The 27,145-nt window shown below is 37.7% G+C and overlaps 1 protein-coding gene across 1 annotated transcript; it reads right to left on the minus strand.

Moving 5' to 3' along the window:
• Nucleotides 1–26,274, minus strand: LOC139734889 (cysteine sulfinic acid decarboxylase-like). The gene is made up of 13 exons (XM_071645671.1): nt 26,094–26,274; nt 25,013–25,138; nt 23,183–23,273; nt 18,939–19,045; nt 17,005–17,120; nt 15,654–15,733; nt 14,753–14,807; nt 13,551–13,667; nt 9,766–9,909; nt 1,852–2,054; nt 1,477–1,528; nt 826–915; nt 1–264 (listed from the first exon to the last, which is right to left on the minus strand). The coding sequence occupies exons 1-13, from the start codon at nt 26,272–26,274 to the stop codon at nt 85–87; spliced, it is 1,542 nt and encodes a 513-aa protein (XP_071501772.1). The 3' UTR covers nt 1–84.
• Between the last annotated feature and the right edge of the window lie 871 nt (nt 26,275–27,145).

Consider the following 27,145-nt stretch of genomic DNA (forward strand, 5'->3'; position numbering starts at 1 on the left):
GGAGGGGGGTGGGGGGAGGGAACTGATGACACAGCCTCATCATCTTCCATGGCAGAGAGCCGTCTGGGGAGGACTTCCCGCTCCTTAGACCTGAATGTCCCTGCCCAGACGGTCGATCTCGTCCAGCACGAACCCCACGCTCTCCCGGGTGACCCGCGCGTTGGCGAAGATGATGCGGAAGAAGTTGACGAAGGATCCGTTGGGCTGGTAGCCGATCAGCATGGTCCCGCTCTGGACCATGCCCTGCTTGATTTGCGGAGCAACCTGGCATTGGGAGTTGGGAAGGGGAAAACAAACAGACCGGGGTGAAAATTACAGACTGTTCAAAAACACAATGTACAGACTTACTATGTATTTCACTTCCATGTTTTCATTTGTCTCCCTCTGTGCCAGATCTTCTCACTTCTCTTTCATTCTAAGACCCCACTCCAAATAAATCAAACATACAAAAACACACAAAAGCATCCCTTATTCATCAAAGAGCAATTTCACATACACTGTTCATATACAGCCAACACATTAAAAAAAAAAAGGAATAGGAAAATATCCATTGAAGATGAAACACTTATAAATCATACCATGAGTGAATTATTCATACCAAATCTCACACTGTGTCTCTCTCTCTTTTAAAATCCTCAGTTTCATTTTGCATCCTTGTAATTTCACAGTCACTGGAAAACATAATGACACAAGACACAATGAAAATGGAAGATCTAATGTTATCATTACACCAGGCAATAAAATGCACTGACAGGAAACAAGGTTGTAGTTGCACTGCAAGAATGCAAGCGGAGACTTGTCAGAGAAGTGTGTTTTCAGACAAACCTTGTGTAACCTCTGCCAGAACTCGGGGGTCCTCTCCTCATTCCGCAGGCACAGCGGGAAGTACCAGAAGCCCACGTTGGTACACTGTGGCTGTAGTTAGAAAATTTTTTGAAAGAGAAGAAGAGGAGGAGGAAGAAATAATAAACATAGTTGAAGATGACATGATTAAAGATACGAACAGAAGAAATGCTGTATAAAGACAATTTGAAAGACAGCTTCGTTTAAATGAAATTATCTTGCTCTATTCAGTGGATGAATTCCCTATTCAATAACTTGTGAGTAGTAAATGTAAAAATCCCATAGAATCTCACTCAAAATCATATGATGAAATTGAATTACTGATAACATGGATTATGTATGTTGTTACTGCATAATCATTCAATAACTGATTGCACAACCATTTACACAGCCACTTCACCTGACACATCAAAATTGACTTACTTCAGAGATACAAAATGGCAGAATTAACTTACAGGCAGCAACAAAAGCTGGTAAAATTGGTAAAAGTTTCATACAAAAATGCATATGGCAGGCAGGTTTTGTGATGACCTTTGCCTTTTTGATATGCGAGGAAGTTATTCATATGTTCAAGAAATAAATCTAGTTTGTGACTGGCCTTTACACTCTTCACATAGAAGAAAATATACTCACCTCCATGACTAGTTCAAAGCCTTCACGCTCCTTCACCAAGTCCGCAAAATACCTGGGGGAAAAACAAAGGTATTTAAGAAAGTAAGTGTCAGATACATACAGCGTGTATTGAAATACTGATGAACACCCACAGAAGAACTGCTGGACTGTGGCACATTATTGCTACACCCAAGTAATCTTGCAAATCTACACCTAGGTCAAATTGGGATGGGTAATTGAATGCTGATAAATATGCTTGGCTGGTAAAGTAAGGTGCATGCCCACATGAAAGGTTACCTGCTTAAAAAGACACACTGAGACCCTCATATGTACAAGGTGTACAATGCAGTAAAGACTATCTGTTGTGAAGCTTCTAGGATTTTTTTTTTTTTGTACCTGGAGATGGCAAACTTGTGGTCTATCTCAGCTTCAAAGCCCCTGTTGCCCTTGGCACGCCACATCAGCCACAACTTGAAGGCATCCACCTTGCGGCCACACTGCAGTGACTTGTCGCCGGTGTCGTAGCTGACGTCGTAGAACTTGTCCTGCTGGAACAGGTACTTTGCCTTGGCACTCATGCCGCGGGCCATCAGGTCATCCTGGACATGGAGATGTTAAAAGGGGTCAAAGAGTCAAGGATGCGCCAACATAATAAGGTCACAAGGACATGGGCAGCGATTGTCTACGTCAATGTTGCCATCATTGCATCATTCAGCAATCTCTATCACATTGGATCACAAGTCACCAACATAGGGCCTAGATCTACTTATACTAATGAACCTTTAACCTCTATTTTGGTACCCAAAAGTACTTTAACCCATTGAGGACGGACTGATTTTGCTACAACACGCATTTCTCACAGACATCTGCCCGAGTATACTCGGGACTCGTCCTCAACGGCTTAACCCGTTAAAAAAAGGGCTGATTTTGCGACAACACGCATTTCCCATAGACACATGACCGAGTATACTCAGGACTCGTCCTCAACAGGTGAAACATCATATCATTTGCCCTACTTCTTGTGAATCCACAGACACATAACACTCACTGCATTCTTTGGGTGCTCTTAAGGAGCATTCCATTTCCTTTGTACACATAGGAATAAGGAAGGAATAATATTACATAAGCAAAATGAAATGATTAATATCAAGACAAAGAATAAAAACAAAAATAAATTAAATAGAAGTACGGAAAAGAAAATAATAAAATGAAGTAATAGATATAACAGATAGATGAAATGACAACAATATGCTCATTTGCATAAATGGGCATTTGAGCAATGGCCCCACAGTTGGAAAAGGCAAATGTCCGTTCATATTCAATGGCAGAAAGTGAGCTCTTGTTGCCTGGAGCGAGAGGGTAAGTGGGTTTGCATGCAACAGTCATCATTTATCTTTAGTCTTTGCAAAGGGGAAGATGCCTGTAATAAGTGGCCAAATTATTAACACAAGAGAATTATGCCATATAATGTCTTCAAGTAAGAAGCAGCAGGGGCAATATCAATTTGTCTGTCAACTGTGGTTGTTGACCCATAACACTGTGTCTCCAAGACATGTAAAACTAAAAATGAATGAATAAATAAATATATTTGTAAATAAAAATATTTATCTTGATTCCATGTATGATATCAGTGAAACTTTGCTGACTCATGAATTGTTCTTTAGGGTGGGATTTCACGGAGCACGCGAACGATTTGCGAAGGACGCGAATGACAAAATCCAACATTCGGAAAAGTTTTTCTCCGAATGTGTTCCGACAATGAAGCCGAAAACTATTCTTGCGCATTTTGTGCGAAGTTTCCACGACGTTTGTGCGAATGTCGTGTGTATCATTGCGAAAGTACAGCATGTTACGTACACGAAGAACACGCGACGGAAATGCGAACAACGAAACATTTCCAATAATCATGGGAGAAAATGTACCCAAGGAGAGGTGGAAGCTGTCTTGAGTTGAATTTTTTTTTCTTTCCTCTATTTCTCCTTACTTTTTCTCTCATTTCTCTATCGTGTGCTTGCCTACATTCTTTTTCCTAATACCTATCTCCACTAGAAACGAGCACCTGATTTTTTTTTTCAGTTCTTCCGACACATAATCTCTATAGTTCAAATGAAATTTTACATACTTAAGATTAATCTTAAGTGTATTCTGCGATTTTTTTTTGTATATCAAACATTTCTTTCTCTTTGCTAGTCTTTAATTTCTTTTGTTACTATAGTTGTTAATAATTCTTTGATGTTTAGATGTATGCTACGATTTTTATCTGTAGAAAACGTATAAGTCATACATCCCCCAAACGTGCGCTAAATGTTCGCGAGAATGTCTCAAAATGTACGCGAACAGTTTGCGATTACGTCGTAAAATGATCGGAAAAACTTCGCAGATTTCGCATAACATACACGAGACATTCTCCAAAGTTTCGGAGTCTGTTTGGGGTTTCACGAACATTTTGCGAACATCGCGCGTGTCTTGCGAAGGTCTTGCGCATATGACGAGGCTTTAAAGACACTTTCGAGAACAATTCACGAGCAAATCCCGACCAAGTGTGCGGAAAAGGTTCGCAAAAAATTTCAAACTTTTTTGAAATTCTCGCCGAAGTAAAAACGACATTCGCGAACAACTGACGACGCTTCCGAACCCTCACGTTCGTTTGGCGAACTTTTGCAGACTAAAATACGAATGCTGGATTTTGCCATTCGCGTCCTTCGCAAATCGTTCGCGTGCTCCGTGAAATCCCACCCTTACTCTTTTTAATATTTAATCAGATGCAAATAATAGCCATAATACTAAAAAAAAACCAAAAAACAAAAAAAAAAACATACATGTCCTACAGCCAATGAAGCCCGTACAAACTGCACTGCACTATTGAACTTCTGTGCAAAGGGATAGTGCAAATTTTCCATCAGCATGGGGGGGGGGGGGGGGGGGGGGAGACAGGGAAAGAGAAGAGTCAAGTGCATAACTTCAAAGAATTACCAGTGTAGCACAGTGATTGTGTGAAGTATGAATCATGTCATTCATGAGCAACCTGGCTGTAAATTTCCGTCACACCATGAGCACCAGGTCATGGGCAGGTGAAAAAAACCCAGAAAACAGAACAAAGCAAAACAAAGAAACAACCAAACAGGGCCAATGGCTTCCATGCATAAAAATAGAAGGAAAAAATAAAGGTATCCCTTCCACATTAATCCTGCATGCATTCCCTCAGTTACTGAGAGTCAAGTTCTTCTGAGATATACATGTACACTGCCTCAGGACAGTACAACAAAGACAGTAAACTTCCATCATGCACCCGTTACATGGGGGTGGCATCCCTGCTCAGTGACAAGAGTCTGTGGGGGTAAAATCCCCTTAGAATTGACTTTGAAGCACACATTGGGTATATTACAGAACAGTCAGAAGAGGGGGACTCCTATTAATTTCAGTTCGTGGTGCTGATCAGCCGACGAACAACAGGTGTATCACTGATATCTAATTCTTTGTCAAAAGCACAAAGGTTTAAAAAGCAGTCCAGGAGATGCTTGTGTGGTATATATTCACAATAATCAGAAGAAGCTTTTAGGTAGGGACCATATGGTATTTCTCCAACATTTCTACTTCGACTTGATAATTGACCGCTATGTTCTATGTTAATAATATATATATATTTTTTGTACATCCAAGGTGGATATCATGTATCATCTTGTCTTGTAACATGTCATTTATTTTTTTACAGAGAAAGTAATATGAAAATAAATTGAAATGAAATGGAAGATGACCCCAAAATTAGGGAGGGCCTTTTGTATTCTTTTATCCAGGACAAGAAATAACATAGTTTCCAGAAAGCCTCCTGGAGAATCAGGACACTTCACACACACAGCCCTACTACTAAAGAAAATTCACATGTCACATGCAAATTAGCATGTTACAAATCTTGAGATTTGCATCGTGATCGCAAGCTCGAGATTTGTGCACATGTGGACACAAGAACATCCACAATTTGGTGATCAGCTGCACAATGCTTAACCCAAAAACATCCACAATTTAGTGTGATCAGCTGCACAATGCTTAACCCAAGAAATATCACGCTCATTTCTGAATTAGCACACTGCTTTGCCCCGACGTGACAGTGTGAATGCTGGACCAAATAATTTCGAGCTTTTATATTCCATTATTCAAAGCGCACATCACAACAGCGTGCACACCACACCACTATGAGGTGCAAAAACAATTGATTTATCGATTTATGGATCGAAACTAGAGCAAGCTTTTTCTGTTCCTGTGAACGCTTGCAAAAAACCTCGAGATTTTAAGCGCGATCGTTATCTCGCTATTTTGTATGTGTGAATGCGGCTATTGTGTTATATGCAGGAATGTAAGTTTTTCCTTCTGATTTAATACCCACCCCTCTTTGCAACCCGAGGGCTTTCTTCACAACATTTTGTGGCATGACAGAAATGAGATTTGTCAATGATCTAATATGCTCAAAGAACTTCACTTCTTCTTCTCTCAGTGTCAAAACATCCAAATAAATAGTAGTGGAAGCAGCAACAAGAAAACAAAATTCGGGCAGTAACAATGCATTGAGAAAATAAAAAAGAAGACAAGGGGAAAAGAAACATTCCACGTATGTGGTACTTGGTGATCGTGAATGGTCTATTCATGCACCCGCAACAATGGATGTATCAAACAAAAGTCAAAAACACAAAACGATAATGGATTTTATACCTGACAGATTATGCTTGCCATACCCCCAACAGCACTGGATCACAATTGCTTTTTCAGAACAAGGATGGGCATCAGTAATCCCAAGGATCAAAATTCCCCCTCCATCCCCCACGGACTCTTAGGATGTTGTCTATCTATAATGGCAAGCACATCAATCACAACCACAATAATTCCTCCGCATATCTTCAAATTTTTTGATCCCTTTAATACTTTGATGCAGTTTCCCGCGTCCTATCTGTGAGATCACAGACAATTTTCCTCATCAAAATATCTTCTATAATTCAAAATGAGCAAAACACTATGTACACGTAACAACACCATTAACAAGGTTAAAAATATTTAAAAAAAAGAAAAGAAAAGAGAATGTTGCATGCTGATGGGAAAAGGCTGTGACAATATAAACCATAAGAGAAGAACTGAACTTGTAAAGCAGACATCTTTGGGCTTTACAAGCATTTTCACGCGTCATCTAAAGTGCATAGCCGGGTGTTGAATAATTATGGACCATAGTTTTGACATGGTCAAATTCCAACAAAATATTGAATTTGAGGCTGCTTTTGTTCTTTTTCCTCAATTTCACTGATATTCTATTGTAGCCTCTCTTGAACACACAAATATGCCTTCTCATTCAATCAAAACATAAATGCCTTTATTTGAAAAACACTATATGTGAAGTCTCAAAATAATGGATCTTGGATCATAGCTCCCATTTATGGCCAACACATCTGATCTACGCTCCGTTTCATCAAAATATGTAATTGATTATAAATTTCATTACCACACAGGCTGTCATAGACTTAGCATAGAAATCAACTATATACTAGTAATTGATTATAACTCTTCATAAAACAGGGGCCCAGATGCACTTTGTTTGGTCATAATAAAATACATACATGTGGAGTTCATCATACAACAAAAGGTGTATCCCTGATGGCATTCCGACATCTAATTCTTTGTCAAAGCACATAGGTTTCAAAAGCAGTCCAGGAGATGCAAGTGTGTCATATTCACAATAATCAGATGAAGCTTTTACGTATATAAGTGCCATCATACTTTTTCTGTCAGCATTTTTACTTGAATTTGATATATCGACCGCTATGTCCCATGTCAATAATATTTCATTGTACATCCAAGCTGGATATCATGTACCATTTTTACTGAGAAATATGAAAACGAATTGAAATGAAATGAAAGATGACCCAAAATCGGGGAGGGCCTTCTGTATTCTTTTATCCGTGACAAGAAATAACAGAGTTTTCAGAAAGCTTCCTGTAGAATCAGGGACACTTGGTAGCCCTGCTATTGTGTTTTAAAGCAGGGATGTCTTTTTCTTTCTGCTAACCCACCCCCAAAGGCTTTCTTCACAACATTCTGTGGCATTACAGAAAAAGAGATTTGTCAATGATGTAATATGCTTACAAACTTTACTTTCTTTTTCTCTCAGAGTCAAAACATCCAAGTAAATAGTAGAAGCAGAAGCGACAATATATTAAAAAAAAAAAAAACCCGGGCAGTGACAATGCGTGGATAAAATTCAAAAGACAAGGGGGCGGATATACTTCACGTATGCTTGGTGAACATGAATGGTCTATTCATGCACCTGCAACAATGGATGTATCAAATAAAAGTCATAAACACACCAAACTCCCCCCCCCCCAAAAAAAAAAAAAAAAAAAAAATGTTTTTATACATGACAGATTATGCTTGTCATACCCCCAATGGTACTGGATCACAATCATTTTCTAGAACAAGGATGGTATCAGTAATCCCATGGATCAAAATACCTCCTCAATACCCAACGGACTATAAAGTTATTGTCTATCTATAATGGCAAGCACATCAATCACAAATAGAATACTACCTCCTCGTAAATTCAAATAATTTGATCCCTCTAATACTTTGATGCAGTTTCAGCCGTCCCACCCGTGAGATCAGAATACATTTTCCTTGTCAAAATGTCACGCATTATTCAAAATGAGCAAAACACTGAGTAACAACACCACTACGGAGATTTTAAAGAAAAGAAAAGGAATGTTGCTTGCAGCAGGCAAAAAGCTGTGACAATAGAAACCATAGGAGAAGATCTGAACTTGTAAAGCATACGTCCTTGAGCTTTACAAGCATTTTCACGGGTCATCCAAAGTGCATCATACAATCCGCCAGGGATGGAATTATCGATCAGTTTTGACATGGCTCCAAGGGGGGGCACCCCTTGATCCGCCATGAACAAACTTGAAACTACAGAACACTTATCAATAGTATGTACTAACTCATAGTAGTATTCAACTTTGATAGTTCTATCAGTTCTGGTTGTAGTGAAGAATATTTTCAAAGATTCCTTAATTCTGGAAGGTTTGGGCCCCCCTGATGGCCCAAAGGGGAGCATGATGCCCACCTGAACAAGTCGAGATCGTATCCCCCAAGGGATGCCACCTGCCAAGTTTAATGAAAATCTGTCATGGGGTTTTCAAGCATGATCGACAATGCACAACGGATGATGCAAGACGGACGCTGGGACAGTGAGCTACATTGTATTGCAATAGCTCACTTGAGCCTTCTGCTCGGGGTGAGCTAAAAATGAATGAAACTATTACACTGGAACTGTGAATTGATGTTTGGCAAATTTCTGCAAAGTGAACACCGTTGAGCCCAGCAAACTACACATTCATGCTTCGACACTGAAAAACATACACTTCTGTGCAATTTAGGCTGCCTTTAATATGTTACCCCCCAGCCCCCCCCCCCTCCCCCCCCACACACACACACACACACACAAAGTCATCACACAGTGTATAGATCCTTATACTGAGTTTGGTGTGTATGTAGAATGAATGGATACATGTATGCGAGCAATGTCACAGTCAGTTAACTGTTACTGTGCTTTGTTTGTCCATATAGGCACATACATTGTACACCTGGAAACTTTTGTTCAGTCGATATTCAAAGAGTTTACCTCGTGACCCTAATCCTGATTGTCTCACCATGGCCCGCCCACAGGATTGAGTCACACCTCAGTGGGCTTGCAAATCTACAAGTACAGTATGTCCAGTTTTGATGGATTTCATACTGCATGCTGATGGAAAGGCTTGGCAAATTAACCCGTTGAGGATGAGTCCCGAGTACAATGTATACTCGGGCAGGTCTCTATGGGTAATGCGTGTTGTAACAAAATCAGTCCGTCCTCAACGGGTTAAGCTACTTGTAAGTGCCTGTATGGGCACATAAAAAGGACAACTGCTAGAAACAGGCATTTTGAGGTTTTCATATGATGAACAATGTACATTTGTATGTCAGTTTTCTCAATTTTAGAACATTCATGCCTTTGTTTGGTTTAATTAACACACAATGATGCCTCAAATACGTAATATTTCTATGCTGCTTTAATTTTCCATTCTTTATTGTTTTCAGCAATTGTTGTGATTGTCTAAATCAAATCTAAATATGCACAATTCTGGAAAGGTTCTGCAAAGAAATAATAATAGCCCTATCAAAATTTAAGAAACTAAAGAAACAATGCCACTACCTAAAAGCAAACAAATAAAAAAGATAAAGAAAACATGGATTTAGACCTTGAAATTAATTAGAGAGCTAAATTGTTCCTCTTACCTTTCCATTCAGGAGGAAGGCGGAACACTGCAACTGGACCCCCATCATTTTATGCTGGCACCACGTCATGGAATCTGAACGCTCAATTCCGTTTAAGTAGTGTCTGTACTTCTTGGACAACAGGGCTCCTCCTCCCCATGCAGCCTGAGAGACAGACAGATAGATGGATAGATGGATGGATAGATAGATAGATAGATAGATAGATAGATAGATAGTTAGATAGATAGATAGTGATAGATGGAGAGGAGAAAATAGATGGTAAGAGAGAGAGATAGATATAAAAAGAAAAAGAATGAAAATATACATGACATGAAAGACATGCATTGAAAAAAAAAAACAGAAAACATTTGTAGACACCAAATATATATCACTCCAACTGATTTACATCAAGAAAGAAAGAAAGAAAAGGTAATCCTGAATGAGTGAATGAATTTATTGCATGCTCTGTTGACAGAAAAGAAGATGCTAGCTGGTTTTCAAAATATATGTTTATTTATGTGGCGGATGCCAAATTGGTGGCCACCTACATGTACACGCTCTAGCATTTTTTGTAATCATTTATCTGTAAGCTTATTGCAGCTTTTTTCAGATCACTGCTGCGATTGTGCTTGGGGTAAAAGCTGCACTTCCCAGATAGCACACCTTCATGGCTGAATATGCTGTTCCTGCTTCATGTCATATAAAAAAGTTAAGAGTGTATTCAAATGAAGAAAACATGTTCCTTCCTTGTGTTGCTTTCATCTACAATTGAAACTATTAACTCTTCATAATTTCTCTTCAAAGAAACAGTTCATTATCATTTTTTCAAGTTAAAGGCATGATTTATCATTTGTAGATGAAACAAAAACCCAGCATTAGTGCTTCAAAATAGTTCTAAAATGTGAGTTTGGGATAGAAACAACCACTGTAAAAATTTGAATCCGTATTATCGATATTAAATATTGTTAAATACACAAAATGTGAACAATAGTTATAATGAAAATGTTTCCAGACTAAACCATCTACAGTTATGGTTTATGAAGAATGAAACTTAAAGAATAAAAATTATCTCCTGATATTTTAGGCTTTATTGTGAAAATCTTATATGGTAGGATGTTTTGTAATACAACAGACCTACACATGCTGTATGCATCAAATGTGATATCTTGAAAATTTTTTAAATCACTGCTCCCAAAGGTAAACTGGACCTTTTAAATAGATACTTCACATACAGTGTATGCTTGCACTAGGTACAAATTCTGTACATGTATGACAAGGGTTCCATAGATCTCAATGCAAACATCATGGTTTTCTATCAGTTGTTTCTTCACTAACTAATGTATCACTGGGGCACACCGGCACAGTGAATGAACATGGATTATATACACAATTACTATTAAATAAAACACATGTCATGTGTGTTCACACAAAGCAATGCCACACAATGTACGCATACCTTTCTTTTCTCTTTACACTTCATAAGTGAAAGGTATGATCATCATATTCCCTAATCTGCATACTTTACAGACCTACATTGTACTGTATACAGGCGGTCACCATAAAGATCGATGTAATCTAATATCAGTACATTACAAATTTACAATGTGATAGTATCTCTTCCCCATCTCCCGTGAAAAAAGAAAAAAGTCTCTATCTCAAATTACCATCTTGACCTTGTGTCCCATTATTGGAGTGGCACATTTTCACGGATCCAGTGGAAGTGAGCACCTAATAATATCACAACTGCTCATGGTTTAATGCTGACAATGTTGATGGAAATTTCCATGATGCCATGTACCAATCAGTCATTTGAAACTTTATCACTTGACCTTGTAGACAGCTTGGTAAGTAATATACCGCTAGTCAATCTATTCCATCTGTGTTTTGGGTTTTAAGTTTCAGTCTCTTTCGAAAGCAAACCAAAATTGACACCCTGAGCGATCAGTCTGGTGCATCCCAACCTGCAGACTTTTGTTTCCATTTCAGGTATCTCAGACAGGTTATGGAATCCTTTAAATATCTTGTAGGCAGAATTCTTAATCATAGAATATAGAACATTAATTCTTAAGAAATCTAACACAGCTTTGCTCATATTTTAATAATCATGTCACGTCACATTATGTGCCATCACGGTACTGTTAACATTGATTTTTGTTTTCTTTTTCAATCAAATTTTTGAACTAGGTTGTGTGAGATGATTCTTATAATGTTTCTAAATCTACTGGCTGTCAACACATCTGCTGGATGTGGTAAAAATTCACATGGGCAAAATATGGTGCAGGAAATATTTCACGACTTTTTTAATCATTTTGTTCTTAGTATCAAATCATGCAAACATGCTAGATCTGATCATTTCCATGGGGTAAAATGTCCCTGTGCATCTACAGTGTGTAAGACAACATCTCACTAGAAGCCAGTTGGTACACTGTACTTTTACTCAGGACAGTGCAAAACACATTCACGGGGCAAGTATATTAGAATTTCATCGACCGCTTGGTACAGTGACACACAATCTTGTAGGATTGACGACAATAAATTTGGATACATATAGTTCCCTTTACACAGGACCGCATGTTCATCAATTCATTGAGGGAGAGCAGGTTTTTACGTATGTATAACAATTAACATGCATTTCCCATAGACACCAGACCTAGTACACTCAGGACTAGATTTCAACAGGTTAATATATGATCCAGTGAGTGATATAGTCTGGTAACAGCTGTTGCATAATGTGTTCCATGTACACTGCATCACCTGACATTGCACCCATAGATCTCACAGCACAAAGTGGGCAAACATTGCCCTGTTTTTAGAGTCGTCTTCACATAAGCAGTGATATTTGAACAGTATTTTGATGAAGTCAGGCATGAAAAAAAAAAGGTATCCTAATATTTACATATAGCGGCTAGTGCTTTGTCAAAGTCCAAAAGTCCACCAGTCCCCCCCCCCCCCCCAAGTCTCAAGTATACAAAGTGCAAGTTTTGGCACTTTACAATTACTGTTCTCTCTTGTTTAGTGCAAATAAACAAATGCACAAGTCACAACAGATGTGGGAGCTCCCCGATCTTTCATTGAAAGAATGAATTAGTCTTAGGCAGAGTTAGCTCATTCCTTATGAGATTTTACATGTAAATCCTTTTCTGCAGACTTCAAACAAGAATCCAAGGTTCCAGTATACAATGGATTCACAGACTTAGAACAGACATTGAGCTAGGTATGTATTGTTTCTTGTACTCATCTGCCTTGACAACAAAACTATACATGCTTAACTCACATCTAGTTTCATCACCGGGATTGATTATTTGTAAATCTCATGAGCTGCACTTTATTCCTATCTCTATACAAGATCCTCAACACAGACACACACTTGTCTCAAAATTGTGAAAATTCAAGCCAAGACGAAACAGGGAATTCTCGCCATTGTTGCATTAGATTTGAAAGTGAAAGTTTGATAGACAAATGAAAGAGAGCAACTTAACAATGATAATCATCCATGATTGGCATAATTGAGTGGTTTTGAGTTGAGACTTTCAATATCCATGTATCCCTGCCCCCCCCCCAAGTACAATTACATGTCACTGTACAGATCTTGTAGTTTTACAGTAGACACTTTACAATGATGCATTTATATATGAAAGCTACTGATCATGTAGGCAAAATTGCTCACATTCCAAACAGAGGGAAGTGCCCGCAACAAGTCAAAATATATTCTCCAATTGCATTAACTAGAAGCTTTGCTACATTGTCGCAAATGTTTATCTTTTTTTTTTTATTATCTAAACCTCTGCACCATCGCACAAACTCACATCAATGTGGAACCAGATGCCATATTTCTCGCAGACGTCCGCAATCTTGTCGAGAGGATCATAGGCTCCAAGAACTGTGGTTCCTGAGGTGCCCACTACCACAAGAGGAATCGTATCCTAGGGAAAAGGAGAAATGAGAGATCGCCATGTTAGCGCAAATCACATGACAATCTTGACAAGTTCACCTTAATAAATTTATATTATGTGTGGACTGAGTGAATACAGCAATATTAGTAGAACACAACAGTGAAAGCTTGAGGAAAATCAGACAATCTTGTCAAATGTTATAAATCTTTAAAGGTTTCAGTGCCGCCATTTCTGTATGAGAAGACTACAACTTGTACTACAGTTTGTGATGCTACTTGCCTAAAGAAAATAAAGAGAGAATTCCACAACATTTCATTCTTTTATTCAATGTACACATTCCCTCAATTACTGATGTATTTTAAGGGTAATGTAATTCCCCCTGCGAGAAACGAGTGCTCTCTTATTATGAGAGAAAAGTGAAAATATGTAGAACTTTCATTACATTTTCTTTTACATTGTTCTACAGTGTATGCATATGACCTCACATTATATTGTAGTTTTGTCCAATTCTCCTAAAACTTTCACTGATGTGTTCTACTAACATTGATGCATTCACCCAATCAACACATATTTTTCGGTGAATTTGTCCTTTAAAGATGCTATTGTGTTTCACAGTACTTCAACAGTTTAACAAGGAATTCCCATATGTATTGCATGTACAATGTAGAATCCTACATTGCTTATAATCACAAAAAATAGTACACCATACCCATGTATTTTCATGGATTGTACATGGCTGATTGCAGACAAATGTACATCATCAAGTTACATTGTCACAGATCATGCAACATGAACACAGTCATTCTTCAAAGTCCTCACCAAAAATTCTTATCTGCATGTAAATTACAGCAGAAGTACATCACAAAAGGAATTTCCAAAGGTACTTGTACTTTAAGAGGAATTTCTCTTTATATTGTATTCATTCAACTAAGTGTTTTAACCCAGTTCATTAATCATTCCATAGTGTATGTTGCAAATACCAGAATGACAGCAATGACTCTCATAGTATATTGCAAAAATGATGTCAGAGTCAACACATTGTCTACAGAAGTCAAGTCGGTCCCATTCAAAGTTTATGGGGCGTTCATTATCAGAAGCAGATTGCACTAACTTACTCTGGCTTTTGCGGCAAGGATCTCCTCTTCCAGAGATGAGGGCAACATTCGTCCGCTATTTAGCAAATAAAATTGGCAAGATATGATGACTGTTTGGTAATAAAACATAGTTAAGAGTGGCAGTGATCAGCAAAATGGCAACTTGATAAATATATTTCAAGCAAGCACCTTAAGTTTAGCATGGCAACTGTACAGTAGGATCACAGAAAAAAAAAAACCACAATAAAACAAAACAAAAACAGATTACTGAACAACTTGCTTGCACACAAATATTTCTCAAGGTAAAAAAAAAAAGAGGAAATATGAAAAGATGGAAATACATTGAACCTGCAAGGAAACAACTTGTACAGAGTAGTTTTCAGGTGCTACACTGCACTGCTATCTATTTTGTTTGGTGAGATGGCTTGAAGTGTGATGTTTGCAGTGCACTCTGTGACAAACCAATACAAGGACCAACAAGTCTGCCTTCCTTTATCCTCCGATTACTTCACTGAAGAACTCATCTTCATGCAGCTTCTCCATGCAATATGCTTCCCAGAAGATAAATACCCACTGTCAGTCACATCTTCCCTCACAATAAAGAGCCAAACTGCCTAATATTTCAGACATATCACAGACTTCCACCTAGCGCAGCACAAGCTCCTACTATCAACGTTATGTAAGAATGCATTAGCATGCTGATCGTAAATCCCCTGTGACTGCTGCCACAAAATGTCAGTGACAGTATAAATAACTTGCCTATATGGCCATAAGGAACTCACAAAAGGCCATTTTGTGGCAAAATATGTCATTGGCAATCACAACAATCACTTCATTTAAATTGACGCATGAGGAGGCTGTAATGCTCGCGAAAGTATCCCGAGGTATAAGAAAGATGGTTTCGAGAGATGCCAAACCTCACCTGCTGTCTGTCTTCACCTTGATGACGTTCTCCGTCCCAATGCCGAGAAAGGCTGCCCCCTTCAGGACTGAGTAGTGGCTCTGTGGTGGACAGAAGAGAGATATTACATGTAGCCATCTTCACATATCACTGTAAATCAAGTGAAATGTGTTTGCAATATTTCCAAGAACACTTTGACAGCCAAGCAACACTACAATAGGTGACATTAGGCCTACATTAGTGTGCATTGCACATCTACACAGATGTACATATGAATGTAAGTGTGTACCCGTCATTCTTTTCAGATATCTAAATAGAAAACAAATGCATCATTTAAACGCAAGCCATCATTTCAAGCAACACATCAGGAGAGAAATTATACAGAGCACTGCATCATGAAGTCAACTTGGACGCTTGCAGTTTCTAAAGCTACGTACTGTCGTATCACCGTAAAGCCAGTATGACCTCTCATTTCTATTTCTTTCAATTTCAATACTCTTAAAAACTGTTGGTCAAACTTACATGTGTACGTACCCACTGCCCTGAAACAATTCAGGCCTACAAAATGATTCCGAGCAGTGCATCTTCCCCTCATATAAACATACCTACCATAAACCAAATTTGTGAGATGGACATCCAACAAAAATACTCTCTTGCTGGTATTATTGTTAAAAAAACAGGTAGGTGGCAAGACAGAAAACACAATATCGTATTAAAATACAATGTATCCCGGCACCCTCCAGAGTCAGGGGCATCAAAATGTAGACATCAAAATGTAGACATTGCAACATATCACATCGTTATGGGTCGTCTGATGTCAAGACATTTAGACCTCAACAACTGAATGGAAGGAAAAGAAAAAGGAAAAGGAAAAAACATTAATGCCTCCGGCACCACTTCATGGCGGAGGCATAAAAACGTTTCATTGCAACATTCTTCATGCAGTATGTTTTCAAGCAACAGAAAAATGTCTTCTTTTGCCTTTTTTTTTTCCAAGCATCAGAACATGAGGCTGCTGACACACACATGGCAATCACACATACAAAAAAAAAAAATTGTTAAGTTCACAAAGATCAATCAGAAAGATATGCGCGTGTGTAAAGTATCTCAATTAGGCAAGGAGCATTCCTAAGATTTGATATTCCCTTGCCAGGACATGATGAGATACCTCTTATCCTCTTCTTCTTCTTTTTTTTTTTTTTGTTCTTGTTGATGTCACTGTTGTTGTTGGTATTTGTGCTGTTGTTCTCGTTGTTGTTGCAGTTGTTGTTGAAATGTTTTCTTTGTTTCTTGCCTTCTTTTTTCCAATGGGACTTATGGAGAATAAGGGAAACTTGGCAGCTCTGAGGCATGATGGTGTATTACCACTGACCTGGTCTGAAGCAAATATCACCAGGGGCTTGGAGCCAAATGTGCCCTTGATCTTGTAGTCATTGTTGAGCTGGTACCTGGCAAGATTAATGCCATACATGTTGGCTGTGGAACCCCCTGATGGACAAAGGTATGGCAACAGAAACAATATATCAATAAAAATGATAAACAAACAACTCTTTTTATAGTATAATTCATAATCTTATACATAAAAGCACAAGGCAAGAGTGTACACATAGACGATAGTTTGTTGTGAATTTACACTCTATGGTGTTATTTCCAGTGCATGTCTAAGAAATCATGCACTGTCAGTAATTCTCACATTTGCCATGTCTTGCACTTTGAACACAATGGCAGAACGCTTCCAGTCATTTAACTGCCCATGGTCGCTCATGCAGTTACTATAAAAGTTTGCAAGCATAGATTACATCGTATCCAGACACAGACGCCATTCGATTACAGAATGAGCCACAGTGTATGCCATTGAATTTCTAAGGTCTGTCATTTCCCCAGTTGCAACTTCAATTCACTATTGATAATGAAATTATGACAATTCCTCTTCTACATTGTTCCCTTTTGATCAAGCAAAATGCTGACATTAAATTAAAAGCCCCACAAGTCAAGGAGTCGACAGACAATTAAAGCATTGGATGAAGATTGTGGCTATCCACCCTCAGGAAAAAAAAAAGCAAATTTAATATACAGGTAGTTCAATGAACTAATCACATTAGGCTGTACGAGTTGAATCAGATTATCTCAAAAGGAGATTCAAAATTGAAGAGAGGCCGGATCTACGGCTGTGTTTATCTTCTATGAATATTACATGTATGCGTGCCACACCAACTGAGGAATCAATGGTGATAGCAGTTTGAAATCCAATTACATTTACCCCAACAGTTTGCCTTGTTGTGCTGCTGAAATCATATTACATTTGAATGTAATGGAATTTATCTGCCAAATTCCTTCTGCAAACATTCATCAATCTAATTGACAATTCTGTCTGACCTTTGCTCATGATGTTTTTCAAGTCACTGTAGGCGTTTTGTAGTGTGAGCACTTCTACGTCAATATGCCACCAAAGCTTAAAGAGGACTACATTGTAATTGCCACAAGTTGGGTTGGAACACAGACTACTTTACAGTATACAGTCTTCATTCTTTTCCTCTATAAAAAGTTTGTTTTGTCTTCCTCTGTCTCTTCCCTGTCTCTTCTCTGTCTCTTCCCCATGCTCTGCCTTAATCATTCCTGAAAATGTTTTTATTTGTTTCATATTTTCTCTAGCACTGAACTTCATCCATGGCGGCCATGTGCCAGTCTGATTTCTGAATCCACTTCAGAACTTGACTGGGTGTGTATGGCAAAGATGGTAGATCTACAAAATATGGCTACCGGTATCAAACACAGAGGTGCAATTCAGCAGATGGTATCATTACAATGCAAGAATTTTAATAGGGTGGAAAAGGTGATAAATATCAGAACAAAATCTTCACACAATCTGTGCCAACACTGACTATGAGAAGGCTTTTCTTTCACATATTTAAAACATGCCTTCACAATTGCAAAAAAAAAAAAGTGCATTAAAGCATAATTATGGTATTGCCATCAACTCATAGAAAGCATTTGCTTGCTTGAAATGTAAGCTATTGATACTAGCAATTATTACTTTTTCAGCAGCACCTACAGAAATGTGAATACACTACTTGTATGGTTTACAAAAAACCCTGATATACAATGATACACGAAAGTGTGATTCATTCCATACCAGTTAAATGTAGCTCGGAGGAAACAGAATAAAATCAGCAACAGACAGAATGGTGGTACCAGGTAAGTTCCAATATGGGCTTATTATCAAATGTTTCTGTCATGCATTATACACAATGTGAATTTAAGATCACATGCTATTTAGAATATATCTATTTCATTTTTCTTTCTCACCAGGACAGAAGATGCCGTCTCCCTTTGTGTAACCACACAGCTCCCGTAGCTTCTTCATGACTTCCTGCTCCATCAAGGTGAATACTGGGGCGACTTCATAGGTGTACCTACGTGTATGGGGGGTGGGGGCAAGATTTCAAAAGGATAATTTCTGTTGTAACACAAAAATACAGGTCTCCCTCAGTAGCATGATTAGTGATCACGTTTTACATGCCCTCCCCCATTAAAGGCCCTGTTTACCTTTGGGAGCAGTGATTTAAAAATGTTCAAGATATCACTTTTGATGCATCCATGTGTAAGTTAGTTGTATCACAAAACATCCTACCTTACAAAATTTTTGCAATATAGCCTAAAATATAAAGAAATATCATTATTTTTCTCATTAAACTGTAACTGTGGATGGTTCAGTCTGGAAACATTTTTATCATAACTATTGTTCACATTTTGTATATCTCACTTCTTTTTACTTAACATCGATTATACTATGTGTCTTGTTCAAATTTGTTACATAGGTTGTTTTTCTCCCTAATTCACATTTTAGAATTATTTCAAGCACTAAAGCTGGGTTTTTGTTTCATCTGCAAATGGTAAATTATGCCTTTAAGTTGTCACAAGGAAAAGATTCATGTTTTGAGAGAAATGTCAAATTTCATGGCTGCATAGAAAAATATAGAATTAAAAGGCCACAGGGTTCATCACTGTGCCAGTCTACATCATACATGTACAATTATATGTGGCCTAATGATGCCATTGAAGTATTTGGAAGTGCAATTCCACATCGTGTTTTGGTAAAATTGATAATTTAATAAAATCAGATGAACAGAGTACCAGAGAGTTTTCATCAAAATCAGACTTACAGTAATGCAAATTCTAAGGTTTATACAAGTGCATGTTAAATACCAAGTACAATGTACAAGCAGAGGAATCAGGAAAGAGGCTGCTTTCAATTCAGCATCTATAAAAGAAATGAGCTACAGCACACTGTACATTGAGAATTGCTTGCACATAGACAATAACACTGATTAGTTTGTCTTTTAAAACCCAAAAGTGCATTGAACAAGCACAAAAAATACAAACAGCAAAATTAGCAACTTTTGTTCAATCCAGAGATTGTACAAATGTGTGTGTATGGTCAATATTTCAACAACACACATTAAAAGGATCACAGGTCACATTTCCTATGCTTCCTACAGAATTAGAATAAAAGACATTGTTGGATGATTAATATTTCACACTACAGACACATTTTGAGCTAATATTTATAAATACTCCCTTGGGTAAGTTCTCACATTATCATTATTCACTTATGTACATGATTGTAGAAGAAAAAATATTAACAATATTGTTCTGCGCACAACTATAAACTTTCTTGTTTCCATGGCAATCATTGATGTGACTGACTTGGGCTGCAGAGTTGAGTCAAACTGGCTGAATATTCAGGTGTGAATTTTCTTCAATTAGTCTCACTCAAATTGAAATTTCTTCTCCCCACCCCCCCCCCCCCCCCCCCTGGTATGTTTGTTAACTTACAGATCAGCAGTGGTTGCGATCTTACAAATTTCATTCAACCACATTCATGGCTGACACATGGCCTTACATACAGGTACAGTAGCTCTATGAGGTCCTCAATCCCATTGATTTTTTTTTTTTTTTTAATTGTATGTACACCGTATACTCACACTAATTAGTTGATCGTGTTCACTGGCATAAGAATATGCATTATCCAACAAACACAAAGCAACAAACACAAAAGTAGCCCAACAAAAGTAATCTAGTGCGTTGCTGGCTACTGACACATTATTTAGAATTTAAAAAAAGTGAGAGAGAGACAGAGAGACAGAGAGAGACAGACAGACAGACAGACAGAGACAAGAGTGGAAGTTACAAATAATGTGTAGCTTCTTCCAAATGAAAAAAAAAAAATGTTTAAAAAAAAGGCGAGTTTAAAGTTAGTCAAACAGGGCATTTACAGTAATCTTATACGAAACATGGCATGAAAAGGTGTCAGGAACTACTATCAAAGTGACCTTGAGTTCCACCCAAACTTGACATGCAACAGCAAGAACTGAATTTCAAAAGCCCAGGGTTCACAGACAGTCTACACTTTGTAGGACTATGATCACTCATGAGAAGAGTGACAAAGGAAATCCCCATGTAACAACTGCCCCTGTAGCCCTGGGCTATATCACTACGGTATGTACTGGACAAGAGTTGCCTTCACTCATTCAGACCCACATCAGTGATGCTCACATGGGCACCTTATCATTGACAGAGCACATGTACCATCAATGACATACCGAAATTGCTCCACAAAACAATGAACTTGTTCTTGCAGAGCTTTATCATCCTTGATAGAACTTGTAGTTTTTATCTATAAGCACCACTCCAAAGATTAAATCGGGAAGTGTAGTGAGCGCGTATGACGAACCCCTTTTCAAAGCACTATTGTACATGAAGCAGCTGCAGTATTTTGAAGTGAGAAGAACAAGCATTCACTCAGGTTCTATTACAACCTGTAGCTTGAAGTTAAACTTAAAACCCTTCAAGCGCAACTATAAAGTTATTCAAGTAAGTTCCATGTTCACCTATATTAAACTAATATTGGAAGGTGACACAGCATTTTTTTTTGGGGGGGGGAGGGAACTGTATGGTTGATTTATTACACAAAGTCATCGTGTACATAACAGTAGTCTTGCTCAACAACAACTCTCAGCTGGAGAAAATAAAAACATATTAATGAATAATAAACATATGAACAAATCATAACCATACCACTAATGAAGATATCTTTCAATGGCTTTGATTCTACTTTGTAGAGAACTAGTAGTTCACCATGATGGTCTTTGTTCAGTTTCATAACCAGGTGAAAATCTACAACACATTCTCTTTTCCACTTGTAACTTATTAAGTGAATGTGTACATAACAGTACTTAGTCTTGCTCAACAACAATTCTCAGCTAGAGAAAATAAAAACATATTAATGAATAATGAACAAATGAACAAATCATAACCACAACATTGATGAAGATACCTTTCATTGGCTTTGAGAGTTTGATTCTACTTTGTATGGGACTAGTCGTTCATCATGATGGCTCTTTTAACAATATCAAAATCAGTTTCATAACCAGGGGGGAATATGAACAAATTTTCTTTTCCACTTTTAACTTATTGAAAAATGGAGGCGAAGTCGATGCATTCACTTTATGTAACAGGGACCTCACACTGTGAGGAAAAACTTTTGTTCACAGATTAGGTTTAACGCTAATCAAGCTATTTTTGTAAGTATGACAGCAAACTTCAATTATCCTTTAAAACTAATCATGGGATATTGTGGGCCTTTTTTCCAGTTAAAGTTTACATGATTGTGGAGGCATGTTTGCATGCTTGTCCAAATGGTCCGAACTCTACAACACAACCGAGGAGGTGGAGCTAAGTTTGACCTTGTCTTTTACCTCCACTGGCATGCACTTAGCACGTGTAGTCTTGGTGTGTTTGTCCACAGAAAATGGAATTTGTAAAACAGGTGCTGTATGGATTGGCATTCAGACATTGTATGAGCATTACCACAGTGTGGTCTTTCAGTTCAGTGTCAGAACGCTCCATTACTTTAAAACAGTTTTCAGGAATAGAATATATTGAATAAATATAATGTGTTTTTAGAATGGATGTTTTGTTTTGTTTTGTTTTGTTTATAGCAAGTCTGAAATCCCCAAATGAACACCATTCTGTTCATCTACTCAACATTGAACATACACATGATGTACGCAAATCTGCAAACCAGTCTGCGAGCCTACAATTTTTTTTTATTTTTAACATGAAGTGTTTCTTCCCATCAAATTATTATGGTCATAAAAAATAAAACAAAACAAAACCTAGCAAATATGACTGGAATTTAAAGGGCAAGCTGTCGTAAATCATCAAGAAAGAAGAAAAAAAATTTACTGTAACACTTTGCACATAAACTAAAAAGAAGTTGTGAGGTGATGACATTGCATTTATTTATTGCCACCTCAAATTGTTTGTATGAATCTCAATTCAACAATTTTTCCATTTCCCGTCCAACTTTGATGAAACTTTTGTTATTCCATTTACTAGCATTTAATATCTTCTCACATTCATTGAAGTCACTTGAAAATAGCGCAGCAGAGTAATTTAGATTTTGCTTGTGTGCTCGCATCACTTTGGCTTCCTCCTTTTGAAAAATATTTGAAAGAATATGAAGCAAAAATTGTGTTTCAACTCACTGGCTCTCGTTAATACATTCCGTCATCCATGAGCCCGCCAGGCCATAGGTGTCTTGTCCCGCAAACAACTGGTTATAAAACTGCGGGTGACCTGTGGGGAAAACACAAAAAATACATGTGAAAACAATAATTGCATCTCTTTGGCTCATTACACATGAAGTCCTAAAATCAGTTTGGCTTGATTCAAAGCATTTAAGTGTGTTTAAATTAAGTGGCATCCTGCAAAGAAAAAAAAAATAATCATAAGGATTTCCATGAAAATTCTACATCAGCGGACAATTAGGTCATAATGCTCCGTATCCCCAAAATAAAAAATGGCATCCTTTTGTCCAGAAGATACAGCGTACAGGATTGATTGTGTCAGTGTCACAATAGTACAACAAATTTTATTTTATAAAACGAATTTACATGCACCCCTGACAGAAATAAAAATGGTATGCTATGGGGAAATTTGCTAGCCAGCCTTCTGCAGAATGAAGAACAGACCTGTGCTCTTCCATTATGCTTGTAGATAAAAGTATGTGAAATGCTTTTGAAAAAAAAAAAAATTCTACTTTGACCTCACAAACTGGCAACAGCATATTACAGACTATAAAAAAGGGGGAAAAAACACCTTTATTTTATAAAAGTCCAAATATACAAATGTATGTAACATTTCAGCATGACATTCAATCCACAATACAATGTATTTGGGGTAAAATTCCCTTTAAAATGAGATTCCACATCATGCTCAGGCTGAATTTATTCAAGCAATGAATAATACATTCAAATCTATCAATAGAATTCTTAATGTTTCATAAGATTCAGAGATCGCATAGAACATTTCTGGGTTCCATTTCATAAAAGATGTTACAAAAGCAAGTCTTGCCAAAATGGTAACTTCTCTTGGCATCAGCCAATCAGGAAGCAAGATTCTTGTCATTACCATGACACTTGCTATAACACCTGCAGTTGCTTTCATGGCAACTTTTATGAAATAGGCCCCTGGACTTTTAAAAGCTTTTTTTTAATGTTTTAATCAATACACACAGGTTGGAAGAGGAGCTGCCATTGGCACAACACTCTCAGCTCTCCCATTGGTTTGTATACAAAGTGGGGATGAAATGAAAGCATGATTGTTAGCGTTGTTTTTAAACTGAAATCCTATTTTCTTTTCCCAGGAAATCATTATTGCTTGTGTATAAAATGACTATTACATGAATTCAGTGTAACTTGTTTCTGATTGGTTAATGGGCTTCAGGATTGGTTGATGGCGTTCAGGCTCCTTCTTCTCTCTATTTGATTTATCCTTGACCATTTTTTTTTTTTTTGAAACACACACTGGGGGGTGTTTCATCAAGGAGTTCGTCGGAGGTTTTCACCGACAAATTTGAAAAGCTACTGAAATCCTTGCGTCTGATTGGCTGATTGCAAATTCGTCGGTGAAAACCTCCGACGAACTCGTTGATGAAACGCCCCCCAGGTTTCCTTGCAGTGCTACACATTTAACCATACATTTTGTAAAGGCCAGATATTCTAACAAAGTAATATAGGACTGCACAAGACTTCAAAAAGTTCTCACAGGTTTAAAGGTGAAATGGCAAAGGGGGACCAGCACATGGCTACCAAATGTCAATATTCAAGCTAAGAATACAAAGGCACATAAATTTATTTGTGGGTATATACACATGAAATATCGGGCTAGGTTACAGACCTCCTTCATCACTGTGTTTAAAATGTTCAGTTTCCTCTATACATTCTTCTACAACAACCAGTTTTACAATGTTCAGCAGTTAAGGGTTATTAATTGTGCTGAATAGCAGTTAATTAGAACAATACGTCAACACTCACCAACTTTAACGCTGTTGGCAAAGACATCCCGGCACAGTTCCAAAAGCTGGTCATGCGTTTCAGGTTCATCACGGATTTCAAGGTCCATTGCCTGTTTCAGATCTTTTGGATGCTTGAAGTTGATGACTGAGTGTACAGAAAGGGCAGAAATTCTTTGCATTAATGTTTACATGATCAAAAGTTTGGGTTGCAAACTGTTTCTCATGTTTTTGGATACATGTAATACTCGATATTTCAGCTCGCAAGCATTTGATTTTATGCAGTGGTTTGGTTATTGAATAGTTTGGCAATTATCTAAAATTAGACTTGGCAAAAGGTCCAATTACTGGCTCTTTTATTATTGAGCTATATATTTTATAGCTCTATTATCTAGCCAAATCTTCACATTTGTGCATTCAACTTACATTTTTCTTTTCTTTTCTTTTATCTCTGAAAAGCTAAAAGTGAATATCTTGTCTATTTCATGCCAACTACGGTTGTATGCCTGAGAATACTGCTTCAGGAACTTTTTTTTTTGTCAACATGAGAGATACAGTTTGTACCAACATTTCATTCTCTGTCCAGCTTTATAGTTTTCTCATCTAATACAGTCAAGTACAACAACAATAATTATGTTGATCATTTGATTAAAACATGATGACATGTTAAATCTCTTACAGAGGATGGTGATGTACTTGTTACTGATTGTTTCCTATTGAAGTCAACTGTATTACATTACTTTTGATCACAAAATTTCAGACAAATAATTCAAGAATAAGACGCTATATTGCAACAACATGACAATTGAAAAAAAAAAAGAAAAGAAAAAAAAAGAACAAGTATTGATTCTGCAGTTAGGGATTGCTCCTATCTGGGATAATGAAAATTGTATTGTTGACATACTGTATGACTGCTATCCAAGCTCTGATACACCTTTGCATGAGGAAACAAAAATTCAGGAATAAAGAGGGGTGGGGGGGGGGGGGGTGGGGGAGAGAAACACGCCCTCCAGTCATACATTGAAGGGGTGTGTTCATATTTCTTCCACCTAGATATATTTTCATATTCATCGAGGATGCCTGAATGCGTTCTTGGTGCTTACCTTTACAATCGCCATCAAGAGGCTTGACATAGCCCTCGGTAATCATCAAGTTGAAACACTCCTGGAGGAACCTGACCTCCTCGCTCCTATTGCAGTTTCCCTGCTCTCCGACAAGGATGCCTGTCATCTTCGCGTTGCCCCCGTTGGTGTGGGGTGCCGCCGTTCCGTTGGCAGCGGCCATCTTCAGAACCTTAGCCTCTGGCTTGTATTCGGTACTCCCGTTTTGTTGCATCACGTTCCTCCTTTGATGTCCGGTTATCCAAAAGACGGCGCTTGGATTGCTCCTGGGGATGAAGGGTCGTCGTTGAAAGTGACAGAGGGGTGGTCCTCTCAGAAGTTGGTTTGCAAGCCCTGGGGGAAGGGGGAGATATAATTACAAAAAGCTTTTGTGAATTCCATTGTGAGTGTCTAAATAAGTGTACAATAATGGAGGGGCTTATACATTACAGTCATGTGAATGCAATAACATATAGGCCTAGTGAACAAGTGGAATGAATGCAACAAAGAAAGCATAAATGCATCACATACAGCTGCACCCATTCATGCGTAAGATGAAAGGACTGTCCTAGCTCACACAAACAAATGGAAACTCAAAACGTGTCACAGAAATTACAAAGCTTCAGCACGATTTTAATATTGAAGATCAAATTTTCTTTTAAAAACCTGAGCAATGTACTATTCCATTCATCCATGCACGATGGCATCAGAAAATTAAACAATTTGACTTTAACCCTTTGTAATATAAAAAAAATAACAGAGGATAAAGAGGACAGCACAGGTTTCATCACATATAATTTTCAATTAACAGAATTCCAAAGTTTCACAACAATGTATGGCAAGTCAATGCTACAATTAATAATAATGCAAAGTGGAAGAGGTGCAGATATCATCACCTCACAGACCTTGAACTCCCATTGGCATTTCAATATTTACTACATAATTTCCTTTTCGCACATTAATCATATCAAACCAGCAGAATTAGGCTATGTAAAAAAAAAAAAAAAAAAAAAATATATATATATATATATATATAAACCCAACCTGTAATTCAA

Source organism: Diadema antillarum, unplaced genomic scaffold (genome assembly GCF_040938485.1).
Source record: "Diadema antillarum isolate AM-2024a unplaced genomic scaffold, OU_Dant_1.0 seq00000550_RagTag, whole genome shotgun sequence".
NCBI classification, from domain to species: Eukaryota; Metazoa; Echinodermata; class Echinoidea; order Diadematoida; family Diadematidae; genus Diadema; species Diadema antillarum.